We start from the raw sequence: 18,821 nt of genomic DNA, 5'->3' as shown, positions 1-18,821 counted from the left end.
TTTGGCTAAAGTGGGTTTAGGAGGTTGGGTTAGGGAGGTATCCTCGCTGAATACTTGTGTGTGGAAGCTTATTGGGTCTAAGTCACTCTACCCCCTCTGATGCAGAGGATACCCAATGGGCTAACATGAGTCCATGGGCTAACGTTCCTTCTTCATCCCTGCATCAGGACAGTGAACTTGCACCAAAAGCAAAGGACGGCAATGCAGGCAGAGGTAGGGGAGAGCTCTGGGACTTTATCGAGGGAAGATAGCAAAGGAACTGCCCAGGGTCACAGCAACACTGAGCACCATGCCTTGGGCTCTCCAATCTTAGCAAAGCATGCAAGATTAGTCCTCACTCCTTAGCCCATATGACTCAAGGAGGACTGGGAGAGAGGTTCTTCCAGAGACAGACAGACAAACAGACAGAGAGGCTGCTTCACACCAACCTGTGTACTCACAGTTGTCACTTAGATCAAAACCCTCTCTGAGCCTCTGTCAATGGGACAAGACACCCTTTTAGAAAAAACAGATCAGAACACAGCCAGTGCTGATGTCACTAAACATCAACTCTTTTGGGGGTCCTGGGGTGACCAGAGTCTTGAGGGGTTTTTTATAATATATTTTATTTTATTTGCTTTTTGGGTCACACCCGGCGATGCACAGGAGTTATTATTCCTGGCTCATACAATCAGGAATTACTCCTGGCGGTGCTCTGGGGACCATATGGGATGTTGGGAATCAAACCCGGGTTGGTCACGTGCAAGGCAAAAAACGCCCTACCTACTGTGCTATGGCTCCAGCCCCAGGGTCTTGAGATTAACTTTCCATCCATCCTCAGTTTCAACAGGAATCCCAATTCTACCAAGCAAGTGAATGTAACTAAATGCTCCCTGCTCTCCCAGCAAAGTCAGTTCCAGGGTCGGATCATCCAGTGCAGTGAAGGGAAGTGGCCGGAAGAAGAGTTGTCAGAAGTGGGCCTGGCTAGGAAGACCCTGAATTTGCTAGTGTCTGTAGCTCCTTAGCCAATTTTTTTTGTGTCAGTTACCTCCTCCAGGCCCTTCTAGGGAAACCATGAGCAGAAACAGGAAGAGCTGGGGAGGTATTTGGCAAATAAAAATAAAAGTTGAGGTGATATTTCATGAGGACATGAAGAGCGTATGGCATTGTTTCCCGCCCAGACTAGGTATTTAATGTGCCTTTCTGCGTTATTGAGGTGCGCTACGTTCATTCAATGTAAACAGCATTTCCAAACGTCAGTCAGCAGGACGGCTGGCTCCCAGGGGAGAGAGGAAGTTTGAGGTGAACAAGCAGTTTTAAAGCAGCGGGGAGAGAGGGAAAGTCATAGAGAGGCAGAGAATAGGAGGAATAAAGATGTGGTCACCAGACAAACACCAAATTTGCAGTTCCTCATAAAATGAGGCCCCCATAACCATGCCACCGGACTCTGTGCTAGGCTGTTTTCACTCAGGGCGCCCCAGAGGAGGGCGGGTCCCTCCCTCCCTACCCCAAGGGACCCAGCCCTGGAAGTTGACCTCCACAGCCCAACCACTGCCATGCTCCAGGCTACCCTCCACACGCTCAGGCCGAGCCACACATATGAGTGGACATATTCCTGGATGCTTTCACAGCCGCGCGACTCATCATAAGACATTCCCTACCCATTCTCCATAATTACCACACCATATTTGATGGGGTTCAGACAGTAGGCATCAAATCATAGAGGGAAATATATATATGCACATATACATATTTTCAGATATATATATATATATATACCAAAGTTCACATCACCCAAACTTCAACAACATGTTAGCGATATCCTATAGAATATCTTAATGGCTTCTGCCAAAATAGAACAATCTTCACACTGTTTCCTATATGAAAACTTTTTTGTAAGCATGTTCAGAAGTTCTTCATAACAGACAATACAAAAATATATTCTTTAGGTTGCGTTTTGGGATAGGAACTGGGATTTGGGTTGGAAACATCCCGAATTTGGTGGTGGGAAGATGTAATGGTGGTGGGATTGGTGTCTGAATAATAAATGTAATCAAATATTATGAACTAACTTATAACATTAAAAAAATAAATTAAAAAAAAACTCGCAGCTCCTGGAAAGTGAGAGATGGTGGTACAACTGGCTGTGGGCTTTTGAACAAGGCCTGGAGAAATCAAGCAGCAAAACTCTCTGTCTTCTCTAGGGCTCACAAGGGCACTGAGGGAAGAGCTTTGGCTTCAGATGAGAAGGAATAAAATGAGACTATCAGGGAAGTACTGCATGGGGCTGAGCTCGGCGGGACAGGTGGAAAGATCTAAGTCAGAGGCCTCTCAGACTAGATTCTCAGTTAAGATGGCCGCACTTCCGGTCACTGTTTCAAGCTCCTGGAGAGTTGGATCAGGCAGTGGGCAGAGGTTTGGACTAGACGCTTCTGGAATCCCCTCTCACTACCAGTCTTTATGCACCAAAGAGTCCAAACATCAGGGAAAGCAATTTCTTCTGCTCCTGACTGACGCCTGCCAGAGAGGATGGCTCACCACTGAGTAGGAGGCAACGGGATCAGCATTCAAGAAATGTGAGCTATGAAGAGGCATTGTAGGAAAATAACAAACGCTCAAAGACAACAGAAACAGAGAGCGCTGGTCTCCAGTAGGAAGTTTACCCCAGGGAGGAGAGAGAGAGACACTCAGACAACGCGGGAGGGAAACACTCTGATGGGTGGTGCAGTGCTGGGAATGTTTTATATGTGAAATCCTGCCAATAACAAGTCTATAAACCACGATGCCTAAAATAAAATCAAAGTTAAGAAAGAAAGAAAGAAAGAAAGAAAGAAAGAAAGAAAGAAAGAAAGAAAGATGACAATTCCGAGTGATAGTCTAGCAGGTAGATGCCTTGCATGCACCTGAGTTCAATCCCCAGCACCCCATGTGGTCCCCCAAGCACTGCCAGGAGTTATTCCTGAGCACAGAGCCAGGAGTAACCCCTAAGCATTGCTGAGTGTGGAGAAAAAAAAAACGCAAAAGAAAGATGAGATACCAGGGTATGAATGAAGCTTGGTAAAGTAAAGTAAAGTAAAGTAAAAGTAAAGGCCCTCCCATTGATCGTCGATTTGCTCGAGCGGGCCCAGTAACGTCTCCATTGGAGACTTTGTTGTTACTGTGTCTGGCATATCGAATACTCTCGGTAGCTTGCCGGGCTCTCCGAGAGGGGCGGAGGAATCGAACTCGGGTCAGCCATGTTGGCCGCTTGTAAGGCGAACACCCTACCCGCTGTGCTATCACTCCAGCCTATCGCAGGTAAAACCCTGGGTTTAATCCCAGTGCTGCCCAGCCCCCACTCTCAGAAAAGTTAGAGTAGGGCCAGAGAGAGAGAGAACAAGGGTTAAGGTGCTTGGTTTACATCCCATCAACAACCCAGTTAGAATCCCTGGTACCCATGTAAGCTCCTCCAAGCACCACCAGGGGTCACACCTGCGCACAGAGCTAGGAACAGCCAGGAATATGCCTTGAGCACCTTGCAAGTATGGCCAGAACACAAACAGAAAAGAAAAACAGATTGAGAAGTCCCTTGTGAAATGAAAGTTCCTCAGAGCTAGACACCACCCTCAGGTCTGTGAACACCAAGCAAAGCTCCACAGGATACAGAGCCCGTGGGACAACCCACTTCTCCCCCACCCCCCTGCTAGGCTCCCTGTGGTAGTCATCATTCATGATGCTATGCATTATGCCAGCATTTCACTTATTTTATTTGGCAGGAGCCTCCCAAGCAGTGCACAGGGGACCCTGGGGGACCACTCTCAGGCATACTTGGCCTTGGTCAACAGGGTCTAATTCTCCAGCCCAAGGCTGTGACACTGCTCTGAGCATTCCACACTCAGGGTGTTTTAAAGCTTATGAGGCTGTTTCGTGGTGGGTATGGCAATCTGAAGGAAGAGGGTCTCTGCCTAATCCGAGAGAACCCTCCACACAACCATGTCTACCTCCTGGAACTGTGGACTCCATGTAGGCAGGCAGTATAGGAGGACAGAGACAAGATCCTTTTATAACGTTTCAACCCAACTCACATTCCTCACATTTAAATTTTTTTTCTCTTTTAAAAATTGTTTTCTAATGGCCTAAAGGATCTTTCTAAAATGTTCCTTGTGCAGTAAAATGACCAGCAAATCAACATCAATTATTGAGCAAGCATAACTTGGGGCTTTCTATTTTGCTCATCTGCACCCGGATCTCTCCTCTGGGCTCCAGAAATCCGGGTCTTGTGTTTTGAAAAGTTCCGGTGAGCTGCAAATTTGCAAGCCACCAAACCCTGGATTCTAAATCCCAGTGGAGAGGCTGTGGGCGTTCTTGGCCCAGCAAGAAAACATTCATCCCTTAGGTGTAAGTAATATGAGCTGCCCTTTAGAATGGGCTACCTCCTGGCTCCCATCAAGAGGGTTCCAGGGAGATACAGCCAAGAGTCAGAAATGAGACTATCCCTTCTGGCGACTTGCAGGGAAAGTTCTCCGGGCAATCAGGTCTCCCCCGCAGAAATCATCGAACGCCCTCGGCCACTGTCCGTTGCCCTTGGGGCCACCACCAAACAGGCAACTTCTGAAACTGGGGGGGTGAGTGGGTGGAGGGGTTGCACTGGGACCCAGCCTAAGCGCAGAGCGCTAAACCAGAGCCCGGATTAATCACTTCCCCGGGGAGGCCGCCCCGCGCGATCCAGCCAATGAGAGCGCGCCGGTCGGGCGCAAACGCAACCTGATTGGCTGAGACCATGCCGGGCTTCTGCTCTCGGTAAACAACTCGAAACGGTTCTGGGCTGCAAGCCCCGGGGGCCTTGGGGAGTGAGCCCGTGAGCTTAGGGACCCGGCCCATCTCTAAGAACTAGGTAACCAGTTTCTTAAGATGCTCCCAGGACACTGGTTAGGGTTGACGTTAGGCGCCCAGGGGACAAAGTGAGTAGCGAGACTGCGGCTGGAGCCCTCCCCAAGGCCCCCCCAGGAGACTAACCCAGCTTCTCGAGGATTCTCTTCCCGCCTCTTTCTCTTCAAGGGATGCGGTTGCAGTGCCCGAATCTCCCTCTGCCTTCTGGAGGCCTCCTAGTATCGGGTTCACTGTTTTGCAAAACCTGTCTTCGCCTCCCCCTTCTTAGGGATAAATGAGAGCTAGGCTTTGTGCTGGAGGGGGCAGGGCAGACACGGGCCCAGCACTAACTGGGCTGCCCTATACAGGAAGACAAAGCCTTGATCCTCAAAGAAAGGTCTCAGAGCTGCAGACACACCCCACCCCCACTATTGCACCTCCTGAAGCACCTTTCTTTTTTCTTTTTTTTTTCTTTTTGGATCACACCCTGCGATGCACGGGGGTTACTCCTGGCAGTGCTGGGGGGGACCATATGGAATGCTGGGAATTGAACCTGGGTCCACAGCGCGCAAGGCAAACACCCTACCCACTGTGCTATAGCTCCAGACCCTGAAGAGCCTTTCTTTACTGTCACCGCAGCCTCGGGGACATTGAAGACAACCAAGAATGGCCCACCAGCCACCCACTGGACTGGAAACAAAGAAATGAGACAAACTCCCTCCTCTTGCAGGGAACAGCATCAGAAACATGATCTGAAGTCCTCCTAAAGTTGACCTCTGTCCCAGGTCCACCATAAGCGTGTGGCTGTGAAAGGGGGTAGGGGGTTGTAGTGTACCCCAGTTCCTCATGACCTCTGCTCCCTGGAAGAAAATGGGTTTCCACTGCATTCCATTGCAGGGTTGGGGCTTGGGTCCGGGCCACTTGCTCTTTGAGGAGCAAGAGGAGAAGGAGGAAGAGAATGGATTGGGGAAGCTGGGCTTCAAGTACTGTGTTTGCTGGGCCTCCTTCCCACACCCACGCTCAGACACTCCAACAAGATCCAGGAGTCAGCAAGAATAAAAATAACAGGGCCAGAGAGATGGGTCCGGGCTGAACACGTGCTCGGCATGCAGGAGACCCACGTTCCATTTCTGGCGACACATGTTCCCCTGCCAGGAGCAGTCCCAGAGCACAGAGCCGGGAGTGACCCATGTTAGACAATGCCACCTCTAAATAAAAAGAATAATCACTGCCATTCTAGCGATGCTGTCTCCATTGAGGCTATCAGACTGGTCACTACCCCACTACCATGCCTCCACAAGCTGTGCATACTATTCCTCTGCATTGTTCACATGTAGAAATGGAGGCTTAGTGACACAAAGCTAATAAGTGGCCCGGACCCAAGCCCCAACCTTTTACCCTGTGCCAGGGACAGGATAAGCTTGAGAATGAGCAAGCTTCAGCAATTTCAGAGTTCTCCAGTAAGAAGAGGAAGCACCCCTCATGATATTGACCCCTCTTCTTGGCCAGGGGCAGGGAGGAGGGGTGGGAAGAAGGGGGAGACGTGGTTAAACTCTGGTCTGCCTGGTCAGTGCTAGGACTGGGCCGGGCGCCAAGTGACACAGATGTCTGTGGGCAAACCGGAAGACTGAACGCCATGAGAACAGTGGGAACCCCAGAGAGAAAGGCATTAGGAGGTTCTCACTCATGAGTTACAAGCGATGGTTTCTGATCCATCCAGAATATCTTCCCAGGTCTGACATACCTCTGGCTTCAAAGAGCAAATGAGCTGGGTGAAAATGGAAAGGATTCTGAATGAGAAGCCAGCAGAGAGTCAAGTTTCCTCAGGTTAAAGGAAAGGTTGGGGGCTGGAGCGATAGCACAGCGAGTAGGGTGTTTGCCTTGCACGCAGCCAACATGGCCATTACAGGTTCGATTCCCAGCATCCCATATGGTCCCCCGAGCACCGCCAGGAGTGATTCCTGAGTGCATGAGCCAGGAGTAACCCCTGAGCATCGCCGGGTGTGACCCAAAAAAAGCAAAATAAATAAATAAAGTAAAGGTTGGGGAAATGTGTATTTAAGAGAGAGATTTTGCTCGAACAGGAGAGGGCTGGAGTTTCTCTACTTAGATGCAGATTCAGGAAGTCAGATTACTAGAAGTAAAAAATTTGGGGATATTAGGGAGGTATCCCAATCCCTAGGTAAATAATACTATCCAGCATGCGGTAATACTACTTGATAGGTCAATCAAATATTTGAGACCTATTATATACGGTTTATATACTATTTGATAGGTTTATCAAATATTTGAGACCTATTGTGTACAGTCTCTCTAGCCCAACCCAAAGAAACACATTGTTTCAGTGAGCTGAAAGGAAGTTTACGAATCAGTGGGATTGGTGTTGAAATATCGAATGCCTATAACAAATCATCAGAAAAAAAAACCTTTGTAAACCCCAGTATTTAAATAAAGATGGGGAAGAATGACAGAATTCGGGGCCAGAGCTATAGTACAGTGGGTAGGGCTCTTGCTTTGCATACAACCAAGATTCAATTCCTGGCTTATGAACTGGGGATCCTCCCACCCCCCAAGAGTGATTCTTGAACACAGAGCCAAGAATAAGTCCTGAGCACTGCTGAGTGTGAGTGACACCCCCCACCTCCCATCCCCCAGCCAAAGAATCATAGAGTCCAAATTTTTTGTTTGTTTGTTTGTTTTGTTTGGTTTGGTTTGGTTTTTGAGGGATTTGTTGTTGCTACTTTGGGGCCACAACCTGCAATGCTCAGGGGTTACTCCTGCCTCAGAACACAGGACTCACCCCCTACGGTACTTGAGGAACCATATGGGATGCCAGGGATTGAACCTAGGTTGACCGCGTCAAGGCAAAGTTCTTTACCTGCTGTACTATCATTTCTGCCCCTGAGTCCAAATTCTTGCAGGAAGAAATAGCACAAGAAGGGGCTCAGAGGAAGAGCTTGGTGGTTCACAAGGGAATGTTCTAGAGTTCAGCCTCTGACCCCTGGTGCCACAAGATATTTCTACGACACCCCAGCGGGTGAACCCTACAACAAAAGGGCAATGGGCACTGTGACTGATAGATAAGTGAGTACCACAGCAGTTGTGAGTACTCAGTTGCTCAGGGAAAACCAAACGTGACTTTAGACTTCCCGAACTGCAAAAATGCATTCCTTTGTTAGAAGTTTGAGCCAGCTGACTACCCCCAGCACAGAAAATGATAAAATCCAAGATGGTAGCTCCAGGCCCATCCCCCGCCCTCCCTCTTCTGTTTGCGCACCTACATGTGCTTGGTCACAAGCACCTATTAAGCATGTGAAATGGAATGGTTTCTATTGACAGCGTTTCGGACGGGTGGCAGGTGGTGATAGCAATGTTGGGGAATAAGTAGGGTGTTGAAATACAAAACAGAATTGAACAATCCTCTCGGGGCCTATTCATTGGACCAGACCCGTTTTTAGACTTAGGAGAGCCCATGATACTATTAGAATTCTAGCGACAGTTGATTCGGGAGAGAAGGGGGTCCACTGACCCTCCAGACAGCCAGGAGGACTCTCTGGCAGGATTGTCCACTGCTATGGCCAAGTTCTGCATCTGAATTCCAGAAGTCTCACCTCCCAGACCCCCTTCCGGGTTGCACCCACCTTTTGCACTTCCTCAGAGGAGACGTTGCAGGGGCCACGGGGAGGGGATGTCCGTTTGCACCGTTCTCCACTGCTCATGGCCCAGGAGTTGGCAAAGTCATACGGGTCTGAGGTCAGGGTCCCTGTAAAGTGTCAAGAAAGTCAAGCCACGCTTATGCCAGGATTCAGAGCAGAGCTTGGGGTCTTGCATCCACCGAATCAGGCTTGCATTGGATTTGGTCCTTAGGTACTAGGGATGGGGAGAACCCTTTGTGCCGTACTCAGCCCAGTGCCACGGGTGTGGGCATTGGAGCAGTCTATGTTTGATGAGGGATGGAGGTAAAAGACCCTCTGGACCCTGCCCAACCATTGCCCCCTGTCCCTGCCTTGGTTTTCCTTCCTCCCTCCATGCATAATGTCCACCTCTCATTGCCTTGACTAACTCCCAGCATTCTCGAAGAAGAAACTCCAGGACCACTTCCTACTGGAAGCCCATCACAAGTATTACTCTCTGCCACCCCTCCCCCACCCACAATATCCCAGAAGGGGTTGAATAAGTCCCATCTCTGTATTTCCTTAATCTCCTGACCATCCCTCGATCAAATGTCTTATCCTCTTTTGGTTTGTTTTGGGTTTTTTGTTTTTTTTTTTTTGCTTTTTGGGTCACACCTGGCGATGCTCAGGGGTTAACTCCTGGCTCTGCTCAGGAATTTCTCCTGGCAGTGCTCAGGGGACCATATGGGATGCTGGGAATCGAACCCGGGTCGGATGTGTGCAAGGCAAACGCCCTACCAGCTGTGCTATCGCTCCAGCCCCAAAACTCTTACCCTCTTTGGTGTTGGTATTCTCTTTGCTTCTGTTCACACCTCAGCCCATTCAAACTCCTAAATTCAAGGCAGAGGCCCTAGCGCTCATCTCTCTCTACTTTGTTCTCTGGGATCGTAGATACCTAAAGTATGTTTGTGGTATAAAGGTAAGGGCGTGAGGAGGTAAGATAAAATGGAACCTCAATGCCCAGTCACTGCTGTCTCTGTGCTGTCACTGCATGTGTGACAGTCTACAGAGCCACTGTGCTTAGCAACTGCTCACAACGATGCATAAAGGCCACTGGGGCCTGCTAACACGGCTCCATCTTCATTGCAAAGGGAGACAGTGGAGTGTAAGACAGTCTTTTGCATTGCTAAGTCTGGACTAGCCAAACTTACTTCAAGATCAATAAAGGTACTTGGGAAATAAATCATATCTGGGAGGTTGGGGGAAGCATGACCTTGGAAATATAATTAGCTGATATCTCAGGTGTGGTAAGCCAAATCAATAAATAAAGACCAGGGGGGAATCCCCCCCAAAGATGCATTCACTTCCTAATTCCCAGAACGGTATGCTAATAAGTTGACATAAAAATCCTTTTAAAGATGAGTTTTCAAAACTATGCAAAATTTCTTTAAAAATTTATTATGTAACTCATTTCATCAGTCTTGCTTTCCAAGTCCAGGTTCTCCCTTGAACATATATCTCGCTTGCTTGTCTTGATGTTTCTATACTTATTTCCACTACAGAGAAGCCTGTGTTTTCTCAGGGAAACAAACTTCTCCCTCTTCCTCCCTTCACATCTCTCTAAATAAGGTTCAATAAAAGCTACCTTACTTCACTAAAAATGAATAAAATAACATTTAGTAAATAAATAAATAAAGATGAACTTTCAGTACAAAATTATGAAACGAAGGAAGCAATTCAGTATAAGCAAGAGTCAAATGACATAAAAACAGTAGGATTGGAGCTCTGAAAACTTCAGACAATAAATTTTTTATAATAAAAATATTATAAGACCAATATATTCCAAATTTATTTTTAAATGAAATTGATGAGGACAATGGTACAGTGGGTGGGGTGTTTGCCTTGCATGCAGCCAACCTGAGTTCTATTCCCAGCATCCCATATGGTCCCCTGAGCACCGCCAGGAATAATTCCTGAATGCAGAATCAGGAGTAATCCTTGAGCACTGCTAGGTGTGGCCCCCAAACTAAACAAACAATAATCAATATATAAAAATTAATTGATAAAAGAGCAGTCAAAAAATAATAATAAAAGAAGTCAGATTTTCTAAAATTATAAATGCAGTCAATGGAATACAAAGAAAAATCATGGGCAGAATATCAAACTGTAGATTTGAGAGAATTGAAGTGGTATTAAGTGAAGTAGGAGACAGACTCAAGTAAGGACGTGCTAATAAGCCATTGATGTTGGGGGAAAAACAACCATATTCTGTCCTTTTGTTTGGTTTTTTGTTTTTCTTTTTGAGTCATACCCAGTGATGCACAGGAGCTACTCCTGGCTCTGCACTCAGGAATTACTCCTCGTGGTGCGCAGGGGACTCTATGGGATGCTGGGATTCGAACTCAGGTTGGCCTCATGCAAGGCAAACGCCCTACCCACTGTGCTACTGCTCTGGCTCCAGCAACCATATTCTGACTTGAAGAATTTGCTAATTGCCTTCATGGGAGACTAGGAGCTACCAAAGAACACTATTGGGTGCAGTCCTTAGCCCCACCGGCTAAGGACTGGTTTCATTAATTAAAAACAAAAATACTTAATTCATTAAAATCCGGGGGCTGGAGGGATAGTACTCTCCAGGGGTTACAGGGTTATGACCCTTGTCATGGACATGGTCAGCCCCGGTTTGATCACTGGTAGTACCAGAGTTCATTCCCAAACACAGAGCCAGGAATAGCCCATGAGTACTGCTGGGCGTAGCTCCCAAACTCAAAAATATTATTTTAAGAAGACTTAATAATATTTTTTTGTTTTTTGGGTCACACCCAGCGATGCACAGGGGTTACTTCTGGCTCATGCACTCAGGAATTACTCCTGGTGGTGCTCAGGGGACCATATGGGATGCTGGGAATCGAAGCCAGGTTGACCGCGTGCAAGGCAATCACCCTCCCCGCTGTGTTATTGCTCCATCCCAGAAGACTTAATAAGATTAAACCCAGCCTTTGTCATGCCCCCCAGAAATCCTATCCCTTGATGCACTCCCAGAGAAACTAAAACATAGGTCCACACTAAACCCTGTATCTAAAGACCACCACTTGGAAATCAACCCCCCACCATACACACACAAAAGAAAAATTGAAAGCAGGCCTTGAAGAAGTATGGGTCCACCCCTGTTCATAGCAGTAGCCCCTAGTCTGAGTCTTGCCTCTGCCCTCTCTCTAATTCTGGCACCGTGGGGAACAGCCTTCCAGAAAAGTTTACCCTCTTGAGTCCTGAAGTCATCCTCGGCAAACGTGTTGAAGTTGCCACACAGCCCGCAGGTCGCGTTGAAGTGTCGGTCAGACAGCAGCACCTGGAACTGGCCGTTGCCGTCGATTCTGGCCGCAAAGCCGTAGGCCTCGCTGGCCAGCTTGTAGTAGCCAGCCTCCCTTTCCACGTACAGCCCTTTGGAGGCGTAGGGCATGGAGACACTAGAGAGACGGGGATGCACGCAGGAAGTGGGCTTCTCCCACGGGTGATGGATGCCACACACAAACACCCCCACCTCCGCCACCACCTTTCAGCCACTACACCCCAAGCTGCAGTGTTCAGACTTCGGTGCAAAGTACCAAACCCCCTGAAGAGGAGCCTGGAAGCTTTGTTCTACTCCCAGCCCTGCTAGCCCTCTCTAGGCATTTTCTTTTCTTTTCTTTTCTTTTCTTTTCTTTTCTTTTCTTTTCTTTTCTTTTTTTTTGGGGGGGGTCACATCCGGCAATGCACAGGGGTTACTCCTGGCTCTGCACTCAGGAATTACCCCTGGCGGTGCTCAGGGGACCATATGGGATGCTGGGAATCGAACCAGCGTCGTCGGCCACGTGCAAGGTAAATGCCCTCCATGCTGTGCTATTGCTCCAGCCCTCTCTAGGCATTTTTTTTTTTTGCTTTTTTGGGTCACACCCGGTGATTCACAGGGGCTACTCCTGCCTCATGCACTCAGGAATTACTCCTGGCGGTGCTCACGGGACCCTATGGGATGCTGGGGATCGAACCTGGGTTGGCCGCGTGCAAGGCAAACGCCCTCCCCGCTGTGCTATCGCACCAGCCCCTTTCTAGGCATTTTCACTCCCTCTTTGCATCCCAGCTTCTTGGGCTGAAAGGAGGAGGGGGTCCTTTCTGGTCCAGACACGCAGAGTTTCTGACTTACATTTGGTCACCCTGCAGGATGGTTCCATTGACAAATAAACGAAGGTCAAAAAATTCACCCAGGTACACGGAGAGACTCACTCTCTGGCCATTTTGGAAGTCCCCTGAAAGAGAAGAGGCAAGAGGGGCAATGATCCCCCCATACACACACACAAATTTAATATATTTATTTATAGCCATCTTCTCTAGATTTTATCTAAGGGGAAACACCCCTCCCACACACACACATACACAGGCAAACACACACAACACACACACACGCGCATGGGGTGCGCGCACACAGAAACACACACACTACTTAGCTAATGGGCAATGAAATCTCCTTAAAAAATCTCACTTACGGGCTCACCTTCCCATTCCTCTAGAAATTGTTCTTGGTTGCCTGTTGGATGCAGAAACCTCTTGAAATCTCTGATTTCTCACAAGAAAGAAATGCCAAAATATGACCTGTTCCTTTGGGAGCTTACTATTTAGGACTAGGTGTCCCCATGTTTTGTAAATTCACATCACTTCATTCACGTTCAGGAAATGCTATTCTGGCCCCTGTTTTTGGTAACACAAAGAAATTCAAAAGAGGTTTTTCACTCCGATGGCCACAGAGTGCCGAGGTTAGGATTTGCAGGCTCTGTTCAAGAGCTTCAGGAGTGGCCCCATCCTACGATTGCCCCAGAACAAATTCTCCAGGCTGGGGAGAATTTGTTCACCCTAACCCTGGTGCTTTTCCTTTCTGTGTGTGTCCTTTTAGGTGGTATGTGCAGTTTGATATGATTTGCGACCTTGTTTTCCAGGGTCAAGAACACTAAGAGAAAAAAGTCCATATATTAGCGGTAGTTGCTTCTATATTTTATAGCATCTCATTTTACCAAAGTTTCTCTAGAAATGTTCTACTGTTGGAGAGCCGGGGAAACCATGCCAAAGATATGACCAAGCTGCAGCAGAGATTGAGCAGATTATAAAACAGCAAACAAAAGTGATAATATGAATTACTGCTGGCAGGCACCAAAGAGTGACATTTAAAGTTCTGTTTTAGGACAGCTCAAACCAGAATCCCTGAATAATGCAGGGATTGGGGGCCAGGGAGCAAGCACCTGGGTGATGGTGCTTGCCTTGCATGTGGCTGACTTTGATCTGATTCCCAGCACCCCATATGGTCCTTTGAGCTCCGCCAGGAGTGCTCCCCGAGCGCAGAGTCAGGAGTAAGTCCTGAGTACCATCAGGTGTGACCCCCAAACCATCATCATCAACATCATCACTATCATCATTGTGAGAATGATAAATAATAAAATGTGGATCCAGGGACGGGAAGACAGATCAATGGGCTGGAATAGATGCTTTGCAATTTGGAGTCCTAGATTCAATGCTCAGACCCACATGACCCCATAAGCACTCCCACGAGTGACCCCAGTGCACTTCCAGGTGTAACCCCCTCCAAAAAAAATGTCAACTCAAGAGCCCCACCTCAGCCAATTAAATATAATTCTCTGGAAAGTTCCCACTCGAGGACCGGAGTAATAGTACAATGAGTAGAGTATTTGCCTTGCATGTGGCTGTCCCGACGGGTTTGATCCCTGGCATGCCATATGGTCCCCAGAGCACTCGGGAGTAATTCCTGAGTGTAGAGTCAGGAGGAACCCCCGAGCATCGCCGGGTATGTCCCCAAAACAATAAAAATGAATTTGCCACACCAGCAGAGAAACTTACTAAGGATTTAATAAATAACCCACGGTTCCTTTAGAGAGATGCTCCCTCAGCCACACAGGTGGCAATGCCATCTCTGACAGGGATCTGGGTGCAAGAGCAAACACTGAGACGAGGCGGATGCCATCAGCACAAAAGAGAAAAACAACAAACAAAAATCCTTTGTGGCATTATGAAACTGGACCAATTCCCAGCTAGTCCCTGAGGGTGGGTCCTTGGGTGTTCCAAGATACCTGAGCGACAACATCGCATGAAGAAGGTGAGGGACAGCATCGAAGCTGACCCTAAGCCCTGGAGACTGAGACACTGATGGAAGAGGGAAGATGAAGCCCGTGAAGACAGATGGGGGATAAGGGGGCCCTCCCGGGGGGATGCCTTTGGGTTCCTAAAGAAGTGGGGGCAGCCAATCCTAGTGGAAATGAAACTCATCGTAAACACAGAATTAAATCTTTTCCTAGGAGGTGAGTGAAGTGTGGGCGCCTCAGACAAACCAGAGAGGGGGCACAGGAAGAACTCTAAGCCCAGGGAAGCTTGGAAAGATTTGTTTCTATGACAGCTGTGGCCATGGTGGCGGGTCACCAACAAAATTAATGGACAGGTCACCTGGGTGCAGCAGGGCAGAGGTCAGAGAGGAGGGATCCCCAAGTGGGGACCCAAGCTGAACCCCAGGCTTCTGGGGGACGTCTACCTCCTAGCACCCCTACCCACCCACGCACCCACCCACCCACCAGCAAGGTTGAACCAGAAAGGGCACTTTTTGGTGGTGAGAGTTGCAGTGAGGGTCACAGTTGTAAATAACCACCATGTTCTACAAACAGCGGCAAGAACGGGGGTCTTTCAGCAGCTCAGGGACCCCAGGAAACACCCACAGGCCACCCCCTGTCCACAGACCCTCATGATGGAGCTTCAAGCCAATACTTCAGGAATGGGAAAGGCGAGGGGACAGGTGTCACTCAAGTTCAAGCGATTGTGTCTTGCTTGCCAAAGAGTGGCAACTAAATGCTTTGCCTTTTCACCAAGAGCAGTTTTGCAGCAGGCAAACCTCAGTGTGGAGCAAGCTCCTTGACAACCAAGAACTGGGCAAAAAGGAGAGACAACCAAACTCGCTAGCTGAGAGAGGGGATCCAGGGAGGCAAAGGTCGCAATAAATAATAAAGATCCATTATGGCACCATTGTGAATGTGGGCACAGAGATGGGCACTGCCATCTCCCCCCTGGTGGATGTTTGCAATTTTCCACAACAAACTGTGGAAAAACAAGCTAATGGGACAGCCTGACTCCAGCCTCCACTTTGCTGATCTCCTGGGAGTCCTCCGCGCCCTTGGCATTGGCTGTGGACCAAAGACCAAATCCCTTCCCGGGGTGTCTTCAGTGGCTGATGCCAAACTATTTGCGACCAGTTCCTGGAGTGAACCCAAGTGCTAGAACATGGATACTTTCACTCTCTGCTGCCTGCCTACTGTGTAGGGACAATGAGTCCAAGAGACCGGGATTTGCAGGTGACCCCAGGTCTCATCTCATGGATCACACCAGGTCTGATTCTCCCCCACTCCACCCCCATCCTATGAGCAGATGGGTGGGCGGTGTGCATTTCAGCCTCCAACCTCACCAGGTAGCTCAGCCAGAATGCTCCCTTTTCAGCTGCCTCCTGTGTGCAGGAGAGGAATCTCTGAGCGTGAGGCCCTACAGGCTGTCCGGGAGGACCCTGTGGGTGTAACTGCTGCTCTGTAGTTGGGAGCATTGCTTTTCAAAGCTTCCCAGGAGGTCAAGATGCCTGCACCGGGTCGGTCGCCTGGAAGACAGAGCTCAAGTGCGCAAAGGAAGAAGTCCAGTGAGAAGGAACTAGAACAATCTGACATTACCCCACATACCCAGTGCTGTGGGCTGGAGCAATAGTACAGTGATAGGGCATTTGCCTTGCACATGGCTGGCCCAGCTGAGCCAGGCTCGATTCCTCCGCCCGTCTCGGAGAGCCTGACAAACTACTGAGACTATCTCGTCCGCACGGCAAAGCCTGGCAAGCTACCCGTGACATATTCGATATGCCAAACACAGTAACAACAAGTCTCACAATGGAGACGTTACTGGGCCCGCTCTAGCAAAATCGATGAACAACAGGAGGACGGTGCTACAGTGCAGTGGTACCCAGTGCTGTAGGATATTCTCCACCCGACCATCGACCTCCACCTGACTCTCTCTCTCTCTCTCTCTCTCTCTCTCTGAGGAGGGGGGACACCCAGCAGTGCTTGGGGGCCACTCCTGGAGGTGTTGGGTATTGGGAGCAAGCAGCGCCAGGGATCAAACCCAGGCCTCCCAACTTTCGAAGCAAATTCTCCCACCCTTTGAGCCATCTCCCAGACCAGCCGGAACCGACCGACTCTTTTGAAGTCAGTCATGAAGTCAGCCTGCCCTTAGAGACCATGGGAGGAGGCCCACAGAGGTGGCCGGCACTCAGGGTCACTTGCTCATTGTCACAGCTGGCAAGTGATGCCAGAGCTGATGGTTCTTGAAAGGGCTGTGGTCCCAGGAGGTCCATGTGAGGACCGAGCAGGCAGCCTGTGAGCTGTGCTCTGGGTGGCTGGAACAGGAACAGTCAGGAGAACTGACCTGCAAGGAGGACTGGAACCCCAGGCCTGGGCTACTTGGGGCCACCCTAACAGCTGCCAATCCACACTGCGGCGGGGAGGGGATTTCTAAGGGTATGCCCCGGGGAGGTCTGCACTCAGGAAAACACACTCTGGCAGGAGCTCCTCAAAGCACAAGTGGCCTTCAGACGGTTGCGCCCAAAAAGCAGAACAAAAGCACAAGGTGCTGGTCCCCAGCCCATTTCCAACGGCAGCAGTGGGCCCCGTGTGCCTGCATGTTTGTGTGCATGTGTGCCTCTGTGTGTGTGTGACTCTATGCGACTTGCCTGTGTGTGTGCATCCCTGTGTGTGTGCATGTGTCTTTCTGTGTGTGCATGCCTGTGTGCATTTGTATCTGTATGCGTGCATGCCTTTGAGGGTATATGACCTTATGCGGACCCTGTGTGTGTATGCTTGTGTGCGTGCATGCCTGTGTGTGTGCATGCCTGTGTGTGTCTGTGTGCATGTGTACCTCTGTGTTGTGTGCCTCTGTGTGTTCCTGCCTGTGTGCAAACAGACCTGTGTCTGTGCATGCCTGTATGTGTGCACGACTCTTTGTGTGGGTCTGTGTGCATGAGTATCTGTGTGCAAGCGTATCTGTGTGCATGTGTGCGTGTATGCATGCAGAGACCTTGGGAACTGCTCTGAGTCTTCATCTTTCTTCCATATCAGAGATGACGGCACCATCACAGAACGTCTCCGACCCAGTTGTGACTCGACTTGCACAGCACTGAAGTAGGCAGACTCTCCATTTTACAGAAGGAGAAATGAAGCCCTCGTGTCTGTGAGGATTTTCTACCCAGCACTATTGACGCTTGGGGTCTTGAAGTGTCTTTGCTTAGGGGAACCTTCAAATGCACAGCAGGGTCCATCCTAGCAGTATCCCCTACCATCTGCTGCCAGTAGCACCTACTTCCCCACCTGGGAAGACTCCCAGAGGCCGTCAGATATTGCCCACTTCCCTTTAGGGGAATCAGCCCTGCTGGGAATGCTGGATTTTCCCTGTGATCGTGGGGCAGAACCTACATTTGGGTTTCCTCAACCTCCTCCCTTGCCACCAGGCTGTTGTGAAGCACAAGAGAGCCCAGGGCTCAGCTGACCATCAGGGCAAGGACAAGGAGCGTCTCCACCAGCCCTGAATTTCCTCCCTGCAGAATTCAGGGGCAAGCTAGTGAACTCAGCCACTGGAAAGATGAACCATTCGAAATTGCCCAGAGGCCCCGGAAGGGACCCCCACATCCTCCCAAATTTCACTGACCCACACACAAGTTGCTGCTTCCCAGAACTGCTAAAAGAAGGGCTGGGTGTGGTCCCCAAGAGGCCAAAGTGAGCCCCTTCCCCCAATCCATGCTGCTCTCCCCAGGTCCCCTCTCCTGTTTCACCCCTTGAAGTCTGTGGTGGAGGCGCTAAGGCAGAGACAAGTTCCCTGGAGAAGTGACTCAGCGGGTTAGTGGTGGTTTTCCAGCCTCACACTGGCATGGGGGCTGATCCCACAGCAGCTGGGGTTAGGAAAATCCTCTCTACAAGCAGGAGCTTCCAGCACTCCTGAGTCTAATCCTGGTTCCCCGATGCCGCAGGCTCAAAGAGCCACAGCTGCCTGGGCAAGACCCTGGTCAAGGACGGGTGAACCCTGCTTTGCACCAGATGGTCCTCCATGCTCGGATATGAGCACTTTTCCCCGGATGTGAACAAATTCCAGAGGCACTCAGAGAGGAGAGGGGGTCTAGATTTAGACATGAGGAAATGAGACATCACTGGAAAACAATGGAGCTGGCCATGTTCTCGAGGACATAGTCTGGAGAGGAACTGAACCCCCAGCGTCCATGAATCCCTTCCCTCACCCAGGCAGAGCAAGTTACCAACCAGCATCAACTGGAAG

General features: G+C 49.5%; 1 protein-coding gene across 1 annotated transcript in view; it reads right to left on the bottom strand.

Moving 5' to 3' along the window:
- The window catches only part of LOC130018354 (von Willebrand factor-like), a gene marked incomplete at its 3' end in the record, with an annotated part of 161,532 nt that overhangs the window by 34,060 nt on the left and 108,651 nt on the right, over positions 1-18,821 (bottom strand). Inside the window, exons 4-6 of the mRNA XM_056109036.1 lie at positions 12,622-12,724; positions 11,700-11,908; positions 8,469-8,590 (exon numbers count right to left, since the gene is read on the bottom strand). Coding sequence (XP_055965011.1) covers positions 8,469-8,590; positions 11,700-11,908; positions 12,622-12,724 — 434 coding nt within the window. The remainder of the gene's footprint in view (positions 1-8,468; positions 8,591-11,699; positions 11,909-12,621; positions 12,725-18,821) is intronic.

The sequence above is a fragment of the Sorex fumeus genome, unplaced genomic scaffold (assembly GCF_029834395.1).
Source record: "Sorex fumeus unplaced genomic scaffold, SorFum_2.1 ptg000263l, whole genome shotgun sequence".
Taxonomy (NCBI): domain Eukaryota; kingdom Metazoa; phylum Chordata; class Mammalia; order Eulipotyphla; family Soricidae; genus Sorex; species Sorex fumeus.
Note: the sequence above shows the minus strand (reverse complement) of the source record. Positions and strands in the feature narration are given on the sequence as shown.